Raw genomic sequence first — 13418 nt, 5'->3', positions numbered from 1 at the left:
AGACTGGTCTGTCTCCTAAGATCTGTGAGAGTGAGGGATCGTCTTTCAGGATAGGTTGTAGATCTTTGATAATACGCTGGAGAGGTTTTAGTTGGGGGCTGAAAGTGATGGCTAGGGGCGTTCTTTATTTTCTTTGTTGGACCTGTCCTGTAGTGGGTGACTTCTGGGTACTCTTCTGGCTCTGTCAATCTGTTTTTTCACTTCAGCAGGTGGGTATTGTAGTTTTAAGAATGCTTGATAGAGATCTTGTAGGTGTTTTGTCTCTGAGGGATTGGAGCAAATGCAGTTGTATCTTGAAGGTTGGCTGTAGACAATGGATCGTGTGGTATGTCTTGGATGGAATTTTAAGTAACACTTAACTTTCAAACGCCTGAACAGCAAATGTAACTTTTCTTATCTACATAGGAAACACTGGTATTTTTATCTGTTTGAATAATCAAAGTGGTGCTTTCGGTGCCTTCTTAGTTGCAAAGATTTGAACTGTTTCCTGCTGAAGATCCACAGTCTGGGCCAGCTCATGCTGTATTGAGATGGTTGCAAGGCCGACCAGCCTCTCCGGTGTCATTGTGGAGCGTAGATGTGTTTTTACTAACTTCAGGTTAGAGAAGCTGCGTTCTTTACTGGCAACTGTTACAGGAAGTGTTAGAAGTATGCACAGAGCAACAAAAGCATTTGGAAAGAGGGTGGTCATCTTATTTGTGCACATATATTCCAGAACAGCCTTTGGAGTTCATCCTGCTGAAATGTATCTTGAAAGGGCTTTCAGTTCATCACCTAAATCATTTGCATCAATATCGCACATGTCAACATGTGTCAGCACTGTCTCTAGTGCCCTGCATTGCTGGTGTAGGTCTTCTACAGGTATCGTGAGGAGTTCTGGAATATCATACAACATCCCAAATATACTGCTGTGTTCCTTGAGCTGCATGAAACGTTCTTCAACTGAATGTATTGCACAATCTAGCACCTGGTTAAAGAATTCAACTTTGAATTGTTTGGGGTCTCTTATGGGATTATCCCGTGCCTCGTAATCAAAATGTTGTCTTCTTCAGTGACTCTTGTATTCTTGAATGAGTGGGAAAATAGCTTCAGTGTGAAGTTCCATTGCCAACTTCCGTGCACTCTTCAGAACATTTTAAAATCCCTCATCTGACCGGTAAGACTGTAGGTATGACTTTGCTTTGTCCAGTTGTTCCATTGCTCCAGATATATCAAGGTCAACACCTTTGAGTCTCTTGCTTACAACATTTATTTCAAACAATATGTTATGCCACAACACTAAGCCACACAGAAATTTGAAGTTATGTATGTTTCTGGTGATTCCATTTCCCTCTGCCATCGATGAGTTGATGCAGAGAAAAATACATAGATGCTTTGAATTACATTAAAAAATTCAACAGCCTCTCTGGAAGCTGATGCTGCATCACTGACCACCAAGTTCAATGAATAAGAACTGCATGGGACAAAAAAAAAACGTGAGGGTTTAACTCTCGGATCCGTGTCTGCACTCCTCTGTTCTTTCCTCTCATGTTGGCACCATTATCGTAGCCCTGACCTCTCATGTCAGCTATTGCAATTCCCGTATCTTCCAGTTTTTAAGAAGCACGTTTGTCATACCAGCTCCTGTAGTATCATCAATGTTAATAAATTCTAGAAAATGCTCTCTGACAGTCACCATTGCAGGGACATTTTCACGAGGTTCTGTTGTTGTTGTTGTTACAAAATGCACCATTAAAGTCATTTGTTCCATATGGCTGGTGTCAGGTGTGCAGTCCAGAATAACAGAGTAAATATGTTGCTGACTTCATATTACATGTTGATGTTGCCACAATCTTCTGTTTGACTTTTGTTGCCAGTAACTGTATGATCTCATTTTGAATTGTTTTTCCAAGGTAGTGGTGTGTGTACATTTCTTGGGTGGTGACTCTTCTTAGATGCTCCTGGAGTACAGCATCAAACTCAGTCATCAGCTCCACAATCTTAAGGAAGTTTCCATTGTTTGGCACAGACAGCTGATCTGAAGTGCCATGCAGTGCTAGGTTTTGGGTAGCAAGCATTCTCACAATGGCAGTGAGCCTTTTCAGAACATTTTGCCAGTAAAGATATTCTGATGCAATCTTTTCTTGATGCTGATCATCTATGGTGGCCTTTAACCTTAGTCTCATCTCAAGCTCTTACCACTTATGGAATGCTTTCTGGTGATTTGCTGCCTTCTCATGGCATGCCAGATTTCTAGCCATATTTTTCCAGTCCTTTGTTCCTGTAGAACCCAATGTGGCTGGGACATTAGACTAGAAGAGCTTGTAACAAAAACAGTATGCAGCATTTTGGATTTTTGAGTGCATAAGCCATGGCCTCTCCATCACCATTGGGGATTTCATGCCAGTAATATATTGGATGGAAACTTCTATTTTCATTGTCTTTGGGGAACATGAAGTTTTTCATTTGCTGTGGCCCATGCAGTACAAGGAAGTGCCTCAGGCTACTGCTAAAGTGGGACCACCATCCTGGATCATCTGGACTTAAGGAACTAAACTCAGCAGCAGCTGTTTTTTGCGCCTCCACCACACTCTTCTCTGATCTACACTTTTCTTCAGGAATGTGCATGGTTACATCCATTTGAGATGGAGATATGGATGGTGCAGTAGCTGCCAGGTCACCTGCACTCTGACTAACTGGAAGATCAGGCATCTCCTCACCACTCACATCCTCACTGGGGCTGAAGCACAAAGCCTGAGTCCCACTATCCCAGGGAAGGTGGGGAACTCACTGCCTGCCTGCTCCACCAGCGTTGTGCCCCAGGTTTCTCTGGAGGGGGGCAGGGTCCAACCCCTGCTGGCAACCCCAGCAACCAACACCAAGGTGGTGCATCCAGGAGCAACAGGGAGGGGGCCACTACTTTGCCACTCTTCTCCTCCCTCTCCCCTCCCCCCCCATCACTGTCCAGGAGGTTGTGACCACATGTGGCCATGGTGGCCTCATTTGAGAAAGCTGACTTAGATGACTGGCTGGTCAGGGACTACTCAGAATATAAGGTTTGGATCAGAATCATGTCCATTTTCCGGCTGTTCACCTGCTGATGAATAAAAAGAAATCCATTTTCATAGGGATAACTTCATAATATCACCCAGAATTCATGAGCTGTACAGATGGACACCTCAAAATCTCTTCTGGTTCCCCAGAGGAATTTGTGCAATATTCTATTTTTAAAATTACACTGACATCTCCTATTCTGATACACAAACAAGGATGTAAACAAAGAGTCATGTTAGTTTCAAACTCCATTAGATACAAAAGGGAAGAAGTTTGCTAAACAATAGAGTACTTTCTTAGCCTCTTAAAGGGCATAATGAAATAAAAATGCTTCATAATCCTGCCTATTGGACTGGAAGATAAGGATGCAGTAAATTTACTATATATAGGCAGTCTCCCATCTTTCACATGGGTTTTGTTTGTAACAAAATGGCAGCAACACTATTAACCTCTTGATATTAGATTGATCAGAAGTTCCATCTAAGATCCTAAAGCCATATTTTCACTAGAGACTTTCTGAAACTTTCACATCCTTGCTCTAGCAAATGACAGAAACCAGATTTTTGCGCTTAAATGAGGAGACAGTCACAACACTATGCAAAATTGCCCTTTACATAGAATCATAGAATATCAGGGTTGGAAGGGACCTCAAGAGGTCATCTAGTCCAACCCCCTGCTCAAAGCAGGACCAATTCCCAACTAAATCATCCCAGCCAGGGCTTTGTCAAGCCGGGCCTTAAAAACCTCCAAGGAAGGAGACTCCACCACCTCCCTAGATAATGCATTCCAGTGCTTCACCACCCTCCTAGTGAAATAGTGTTTCCTAATATCCAACCTGGACCTCCCCCACTGCAACTTGAGACTATTGCTCCTTGTTCTGTCATCTGCCACCACTGAGAACAGCTGAGCTCCATCCTCTTTGGAACCCCCTTCAGGTAGTTGAAGGCTGCTATCAAATCCCCCCTCATTCTTCTCTTCTGGAGACTAAACAATCTCAGTTCCCTCAGCCTCTCCTCATAAGTCATGTGCTCCAGCCCCCTCATCATTTTTGTTGCCCTTCGCTGGACTCTTTCCAATTTTTCCACATCCTCCTTGTAGTGTGGGGCGCAAAACTGGAGACAGTACTCCAGATGAGGCCTCACCAATGTCGAATAAAGGGGAACGATCACGTTCCTCGATCTGCTGGCAATACCCCTGCTTATACAACCCAAAATGCCGTTAGCCTTCTTAGCAACAAGAGCACACTGTTGACTCATATCCAGCTTCTCATCCACTGTGACCCCTAGGTCCTTTTCTGCAGAACTGCTACCTAGCCATTCGGTTCCTAGTCTGTAGCAGTGCATGGGATTCTTCCGTCCTAAGTGCAGGACTCTGCACTTGTCCTTGTTGAACCTCATCAGTTTTTTTTTTTTTTTGGCCCAATCCTCTAATTTGTCTAGGTCTCTCTGTATCCGATCCCTACCCTCTAGTGTATATAGCACGCCTCCTAGTTTAGTGTCATCTGCAAATTTGCTGAGAGTGCAGTCCACACCATCCTCCAGATCATTAATAAAGATATTAAACAAAACCGGCCCCAGGACCGACCCTTGGGGCACTCCGCTTGAAACCAGCTGCCAACTAGACATGGAGCCATTGATCACTACCCGCTGAGCCCGATGATCTAGCCAGCTTTCTATCCACCTTACTGTCTATTCATCCAGCCCATACTTCTTTAACTTGGCGGCAAGAATACTGTGGGAGACCATATCAAAAGCTTTGCTAAAGTCAAGGACTAACACATCCACTTCTTTCCCCTCATCCACAGAGCCAGTACATGGGGCTCTATGTCATATATGCAATAAAAGCAACTGTTTTCCAGAATTGGTCATTATCATTATAAGTTGTAAGGAATTACAAAAGCAAATTTCATTCATAAACATAGCTCTGATGCAGAAACAAAGGGCCTGATTCTCCTTGGCACTAATGTCTCTTTATATCACTCTGGCAATGTAAAGGGGCATTAACGTGAGAATACATGTATCTTAGTCCTACTGCAAGGCCTTCTTACTATGTCAAAGTCTTGTAAAGGAGCCCTAGTATAAAAGTGTATCAAGTCCAAATTTGTTTGTTGGGTTTCTTAGTAAAGTCATAAAGCAAGGTTCTGCAACAGATTGGTTTGTGGTACTGGCAATAAATAAACAAACCATGAATTTCAAAATAGATTCTGACACTGAGTGCATCATAAACACTGCTACAAATATCAAAAGTTTGGTAACTGCTTAATGTTAAAATTAAAAATTGTTTACTATAGTGAGCACAATCTGACCCCCAATGGCAAAACAAAACTGGTGTATTTGTGTAAGGGTATGTCTTCACTACCCGCCGTATTGACGGGTAGCAATCGATTTATCTGGGATCGATATATTGCGTCTCGTTAAGACGCGATATATCAATCCCTGAACATGCTCACCGTTGACTCCGGAACTCCACCAGAGCGAGCGGCGATAGCGCAGTCGACGGGGGAGCCGCGGCCGTCGACCCCGCGCTGTGTGGACCCCAGGTAATTCGATCTAAGATACGCAACTTCAGCTACGCTATTCGCGAATAGCGTAGCTGAAGTTGCGTATCTTAGATCGATTCCCTGCCCCAGTGTAGACCAGCCCTAAGAACAGATCTCCCCCATAGGGTACATCTACACTACAGGGGGGAGTCGATTTAAGATACTCAAATTCAGCTACGTGAATAGCATAGCTGAATTCGACGTATCGCAGCCGACTTACCCCGCTGTGAGGACGGCGGCAAAATCGACTTCTGTGGCTTTCTGTCGGCGGCGCTTACTCCCACCTCCGCTGGTGGAGTAAGAGCGCCGATTCGGGGATCGATTGTCGCGTCCCGTCGGGACGCGATAAATCGATCCCCGAGAGGTCGATTTCTACCCGCCGATTCAGGGGGTAGTGTAGACCTAGCCTAAAGTTTGAAATAGTGCAACGGGAAATTCTATGTGGACTTGTGTTGAAGAACAGTCTATAAATGTTATTATCAAATGGGTATATAAGTTGTTTACTGAACAAAATCGTTTACTAAACAAGATGTTTAATGTACTGGGATACCTTGCAGATAGAACACCATTGATTTTTATCCGACATGCCCCAAAAACTTTGTGTCACCAAATGCAAGCACCAGCCCATGAGAATGGTTGAAGAGGTGATGTTGAGACTTCAAAATGCAAGGGTATTATCAGTTTTGCATGCAAGCCAAGGGTTTTGGCAGGTCTGACTTGATAGGAAGTGCAAAATTGTTCACCTTTTAAGTCCCATTTTTAGTAGATACGTTTAACTGAGTTTCCTTTGGGATTGCCTCATCACCTGAGGTATACCACACCTCATGTCCCAAATCTTTGAAGATGTGGATGGTGTGGCAGAACTTGATTATCAGTTGATGTTGGGCAAAAATAATCAACACCACGATGAGAGCAAGCAGTGTTCTGTAGCATACCAAAGAAGATCATCTTAAATTGATCATAAACAAATGCCAGATTTCTTTGACTAAAGTTAGTTATGAAGGGCACATGCTAAGTTCAACTGGGCATGAGATATAAACTTTTATGTATTGAGGCATAAGCCAGCTTCAAATTGCTGAGGGGTTAGGGAAAAATCTTTCCTTATGAACTGGTAATTGTGGTAAATAGATACAGTCTCTCTTCTACCTTCTAAAGCATACATTGCTGGCTATTGTCAGAGACCAAACACTAGACTAGATGGGTCACTGGTCTGATTCAATATGGCAATTTCTATTTTCTTAAGAAAGTTGAGGGCAGTTGTACAAATATCTAAGCAAATTCATGCCATGATTAACACTGTGTAATAAACAAGTGACATACAAGAGTGCTGTATGAGACTGGTCATTGTTTCTTATCTCCAGATATACGACATGGGCCAGGGTTATAGTTTCACTCCATCACATGACATGGATCAATATCCACTGACACCAGTTGTCACTGTGCCAGAAGTTTTTTTTAAAAATCCTTTGTATAACTGAAGCCCAACAGTCAGAATGTCTCGCTGTAGAATCGGCTGATAATATATATATTGAGTATCGAAAATGTAAGAGGCGAGAGTTCACATTTACATTGCTAAAGTCAGTGTTGAAATTTGAACCAAATTACTCTGATTTTTTTCCTTGCAGCTTCGAGGAAAGAAGCAGCATATTCGAGCCTTGCTCATTGACAGAGTCATGTTGCAGCATGAGGTGATGTACATTTCTGTACTGCCAATTTTACTCACTACTATACTAGGAAATGTCTATCTGTAACATCTTATTTAACTAAAAGTATTCTCAATCTCTACAATAACTTTCCTCTCTTAGATTTGTAAAATTACAAATAAAGCCTGTCTCTAATTGGGATTTTTCTACTTCCTTTAGCTGAGAACTCTAACTGTTGAAGGCTGTGAATATAAAAATATACACCAAGACATGATCAGGGATCTTCTGTGTTTGTCTACAAGTTCCTATGGTCAGGTAAGAATATGTCTTCTATGCTAAATTAATGCAGTCATGCACTACATGTATTGAGCTTATTTTCAACTTGATGTTTGCAGTGAAATGTAACATAATATAGCTTTTAATTCCTTGGTAGAATTCATAGATTCATAGATTCTAGGACTGGAAGGGACCTCGAGAGGTCATAGAGTCCAGTCCCCTGCCTGCATGGCAGGACCAAATACTGTCTAGACCATCCCTGATAGACATTTAACTAACCTACTCTTAAATATCTCCAGAGATGGAGATTCCACAACCTCCCTAGGCAATTTATTCCAGTGTTTAGCCACCCTGACGGTTAGGAACTTTTTCCTAATGTCCAACCTAGACCTCCCTTGATGCAGTTTAAACCCATTGCTTCTTGTTCTATCCTTTAGAGGCTAAGGTGAACAAGTTTTCTCCCTCCTCCTTATGACACCCTTTTAAATACCTGAAAACTGCTATCATGTCCCCTCTGTCTTCTCTTTTCCAAACTAAACAAACCCAATTCTTTCAGCCTTCCTTCATAGGTCATGTTCTCAAGACCTTTAATCATTCTTGTTGCTCTTCTCTGGACCCTCTCCAATTTCTCCACATCTTTTTTAAAATGCGGTGCCCAGAACTGGGCACAATACTCCAGCTGAGGCCTAACCAGAGCAGAGTAGAGCGGAAGAATGACTTCTCGTGTCTTGCTCACAACACACCTGTTAATACATCCCAGAATCATGTTTGCTTTTTTTGCAACAGCATCACACTGTTGACTCATATTTAGCTTGTGGTCCACTATAACCCCTAGATCCCTTTCTGCCGTACTCCTTCCTAGACAGTCTCTTCCCATTCTGTATCTGTGAAACTGATTTTTTCTTCCTAAGTGGAGCACTTTGCATTTGTCTTTGTTAAACTTCATCCTGTTTAACTCAGACCATTTCTCCAATTTGTCCAGATCATTTTGAATTATGACCCTGTCCTCCAAAGCAGTTGCAATCCCTCCCAGTTTGGTATCATCCGCAAACTTAATAAGCGTACTTTCTATGCCAATATCTAAGTCGTTGATGAAGATATTGAATAGATATTGAATTCAGTGTCACAGTATCTTTGTTTTTTATTTCAGGCTTCAGTAACATATGAAACATTTAATTACTCACATAATTCTTTCCAGGTTAGGAAATTCCAGTCCTGGTTAGGCCTGGAATTTGACTGACTTTTGAAATTTGCAAAAGTGAGTTTTGTCCAATGAATTCAAGACTTGCTAAAGTCAATAGCAGCCGCACACACTCATCCAAAACCAGAATTGGGCCCATAGAATCTTTTGAGTTATTTATTAAACATTAATCTCATTTGTATTAAGTGTTTAAAAAATGTGCCAGGTTGACAGTTGTGGAAACTAAAGTCTTCAGTTCACAGAACAGATGCATCATGGGCCATGGCAAGACAAGCTACTCCACACCATACTCCCAGTGTGCCTAAAACCTAATTTGGAGAAATCGCGAGGATAGTTGAGCCTCCATGCCCACTGCTGCTAATCTTTTAAAATAAAACAGGCTAAATTTCTGTGCACTGACTCACCTTCCTAAGACCTGCACATTAGTAATTGAAGAGAACTGGGATATCACTGCTTTGTATATCCTTTTGTGTACTTGAAGATCTGTGGTAATGCTTGTCTTTCTACAGGTCAGAAATAAAGCTCAGCAAGCATTCTTCACAGCACTGGGAACATACAACTTTTGTTGCAGAGATATCATTCCTTTGGTTTTGGAGTTTTTGCGGCCAGACCGACACGATGTTACTCAGCAGCAGTTTAAAGTACTATCTCAATTACTTAATTTCAGAGCTGTCTCCAGTTTGTGTGTAAAAATTTTATGGTTGAAATACATGTGGTATGATGTAAAGATTTTATTAGCATGACTTTGGGATGGTTGAATTACTCGTGAATAGCTAACCCTAAAGTGATTTAGGCAGTCATCCCAAAAAAGTGCCCATAAAAATACCATACCCCACCTTCATGAATATACTCGATTTCATCAGGACCTCAGGAATTATGAATGCTTTATGCTAATAGCTGTTCACTTTTATTTCCCAATTAAAAGAAAAAAATAGTACAAAGCAATAAAATCTCAGCAGACTGTTCTTAGTTCAGTAGTTTTTTAGCAACCCTAGTCGAGCAAGGAAGGAAGAACAAAGAGCTGATCAACAGAAAATGTTATGCTAAGACTATGTCTGCACTGCCCCACAATTCAGCCTACAGAGGTGTGAATAGCAGTGCACACCATTAGTGTAATCCTGTATGAAGAGGATTACATTAATGCGAACTAGGAACCTTTTTTTGTATGCCTGCAATGTCCACACAACGGCGTTACAGCACAACACTTCAATGCACACGTCTGTTCACACCACCCATAGTTCGAATTGCAGGGCAGTGTAGACAGGCCTAAGAAACACAAGTTTGTAATTTAAACTACCATAAATAGGTTTGTAGAAAGGCCAGGTGTTTTATTCATTGTGGTTATTGAAATGTGTTCTGTGGAAATAGTTCCCTCACAACCATTCTATGAAAGAGAAATCCATTTAGTCTGCACTACTTGCACACACTACTAAAACAAATATTTAATATGTCAAGAATTGCGTGGAATATCTTGTATATATTAGTGATAAACTGGATGGTTTAATCTCAGTTCGTGTTACAATTTAATAATTGGTAAAATATAGAGCAACTAATTTTTATTCTGTATGAATGACTGCTTTATGTAACTTTTAGTATTACAACTCTTGTTTACTATAGGGTGCCTTGTATTGTCTTCTTGGAAACCACAGTGGAGTATGCCTGGCAAATCTTCATGATTGGGACTGTATTGTACAGACTTGGCCAGCAATTGTTTCCTCTGGACTTAGCAAAGCTATGTCTCTGGAGAAGCCATCTATAGTGAGACTCTTTGATGACCTAGCAGAAAAGATCCACAGACAGTATGAAACAATTGGATTGGACTTTTCAGTAAGCAAAAAAATCACTTAAAAGCTAATATCACATTCGGAGGCTGTTTGACTTATATTTGATAAAATAAGTCAGTCGTTTAATAAATTGTATATGTTTTGGGTTAACTTTGACTACTAATATTGATATATTGATTTCATTCTGATTTCCAGTATGCAGGAATATAGGCAAATATATCTAAGACTGGAATATTATAGATTTCATTTTAAGATTATTAGAATTTGACACTTCCTCCCCCCAGCCCCCACCCCAATTTTTAGAGGCCAGTTATGCAATTGGAATGAAAAATAACTGATCTTTTAGCTCTTGTCAGGTGTGGTCCCTCCTAATCAAGGTTGCTGTGCACTTGCAGGACAGTGTTGGGAAGCTTGCACTGTCAGTACTTGTGTTGTATATGTTCTGTTGTTAGTCTAACAACTTACACTATACTAAATTTACTTACTCAGTGAAACATGGGGACGGAAACCATTACCGTAAATATTTTAGCATTTTTGTTTAACCGTAAAATCAGAGTTTGTGCATGGTTTACTCCATGCCTTAAAATATAGACATGTAATCATAGCTCTATCAGTATTTTAAAACTACTTAAGATGGAGGAAAATTATCATAACAAGACTACTGGGAGCAGTGATTCCTGTCAAATAACAAAGGAGCAACCTGGATTGCCCCTCTAGGGAATTTTGTAAAATATAAAGGGAGGCTTATTCATATCTATGTGGAAGGGACGGTATGTGCACTTCATTTGACTGCCTCTCTGGGAGTCTCCTTTTCCAAAAGGATGGCTAACATTCTTTGGCTGCTATTCAGTTAGAGATGTTTCCCTTCTCTCTCAACAGGTTCCAGAGAAATGTGTTGAGATAGCCATTCTAATGCAAAAAGCAAAAAACCCAAGCGCCAGCGGGATGATGCTTAGTTCAGAAGAGATTCAGTTAGGAATTCAACGACAGAAAGAAAAGAATGCTGAGGCCTTGCAGTAAGTTAGATTGGTCTATGTAGACTTCAGTAACTACAGAAGTTGTAGTGCATAATAGTTTTTAGTCGATAAACATATACAGTTCATGAGCGATGATGTAAATTTAATCTAAAATTGTACATTAAATGTAATATTCTAAGAGGATGTGCTATTTTGCTTCTGAGTTTTGAGGCTAATAAGAAATAATTATTTGTGACATCTGTGTGTAAGGTTTTCTCTAGCAAAAATGAAGCTGTTTAAAAGTAATCTCTTCATAACCTTTTTTTTTAATACGTTAGCCTAAAAGTGACATTGAACTCCAACCATCTTTCCTTCCATTATTGCATCTTTTTAATTTCTTATTGCAGCTGTCTTTCAGTAATCCTTAACTGTATTGGAAGGGACATCATTGGCTTGTATGAGAACCTATATAGAATGGAATATTCCATATTCTCATCACCGTAGTGCTTCAGCACTTTCCAGTAGTGTGTTCACAAAATGGCACTTCATCTCACTATTTTGTATAAGTTATAGTTACAAGTACTTATTAAGATAACAATACTTCAGACCAATGAAAACATTTTTTTCAATTGCTTTACTTTGTGCATTTGACTGCTTTGTTTTCAGTCACTTTAACTGTGTTTGTGTTGGTGTACCCCTTCCGTGAGGTCTTCAAGAGGGTGCTCACCAATAACAGCAACAGTGAAGCCGAAACAGAAAAGGCTGCAGTGTGCCTGAGTATGAGACAACACAGTAATTAGGGAATATTGCTTACTTCTCGGGGAATTCTGTGCCAAAATATACAAAATTCTGCGCATAATATTTTAAAATTCTGCATATCAAACACACACAATATAATCACACCAGTTTCAGTTACTTTGGTAATTTATTTCAGAAAAGTTGTCAGCAAGTATGTCTATAACAATACAGACAACGAAAAAGATTCAGGAAATGTCTTTTGACAAATAGATTCCTTACTAGGCATATTAATGCAGAACTTTGAATAATTCATTTAAACTACAGTACAGAACCGTATTTCCCGCCCCTCTCAGAAGCAGTGCGAAGGCTTGGGGGAGTCAGAGGTAAAGGAGTTGTTGAGGGAGAGGGAAGGAGCCTGGGAGTGAACCTGGAGGGTTGTTGGGTGTGGGTGTGAGAAGTATGGAACAGGTTTCTTGAGTGGGCTGGGGAGGGATTGTTAGGGAGCCTCCCTCAAGCAGACCCTGGCTGACCTCTAGCCTCTCCCATTCAGTCAGACACATCTGCCCCTGTCCCCATGTGATCCTGCACCCTTATGTGTCCTTGTACCCTCTTCCCCCTGTCCCATGTGTCCCTCCAACCCCACTCAGACACCCACTCCCCCCATTCCCATGTGGCCCTGCACCCCCATTCAGCCACCCCATGTATCTCTGCACCCCGTCTCCATGTGTCCCTGTGCCCCTACTCAGCCACTCCTTTCCCCCATGTGGCCCTGCACCCTTTCGGCCAATCCTCTCTCTCCTTCCCAAATGTGGCCCTGCAGCCCTCCCCTGTCCCCCTGTGGCTCTGTGCCTCCACTCCCAGTCTGCCCTTCCCCATTAGCAGTTATGAACCCCAGTCTGTGACCCCCCACAGCTGCCCCTTGTGCCCCATTTTGTCTGTCCCCCCATATCTCCTTTCTCCTGAGCTGGCCCCACTGGCAGGGCACTGCCAGGAAGGCAGCCTCTTCTCTTCCTTATCTGGGAGTGGCTGTTCTGTTCTAGCACCACAGCAGCCCCTGGTGGGCAAAAGGCATAACGGCAGCAACTTTCGGGCAGAAGTTATTTTCTGTGGGGGGAAAAAAATTATGCACGCCACATGAATTATGTGCCTGCGCAGTGGCTTAGAATTCCCTCGGAAATAATTGCTGCAATAGACAGAAGAGAAGGAATGGATCAGAATTAAAGCAATGATGTTGACATCTGGTTTGGA

At 41.6% G+C, this 13418-nt stretch overlaps 1 protein-coding gene across 3 annotated transcripts in view; it reads left to right on the top strand.

The window, feature by feature from the left end:
• The window catches only part of PSME4 (proteasome activator subunit 4), a 220677-nt gene that overhangs the window by 119502 nt on the left and 87757 nt on the right, over window positions 1-13418 (top strand). For all 3 annotated transcript variants that reach the window (XM_054022245.1, XM_054022244.1, XM_054022246.1), the window contains 5 exons: window positions 7198-7260; window positions 7435-7530; window positions 9202-9333; window positions 10310-10519; window positions 11356-11492. In XM_054022245.1, the coding sequence (XP_053878220.1) occupies window positions 7198-7260; window positions 7435-7530; window positions 9202-9333; window positions 10310-10519; window positions 11356-11492 (638 nt within the window). The remainder of the gene's footprint in view (window positions 1-7197; window positions 7261-7434; window positions 7531-9201; window positions 9334-10309; window positions 10520-11355; window positions 11493-13418) is intronic.

The sequence above is a fragment of the Malaclemys terrapin genome, chromosome 3 (assembly GCF_027887155.1).
Source record: "Malaclemys terrapin pileata isolate rMalTer1 chromosome 3, rMalTer1.hap1, whole genome shotgun sequence".
Classification (NCBI taxonomy): Eukaryota; Metazoa; Chordata; order Testudines; family Emydidae; genus Malaclemys; species Malaclemys terrapin.
Note: the sequence above shows the minus strand (reverse complement) of the source record. Positions and strands in the feature narration are given on the sequence as shown.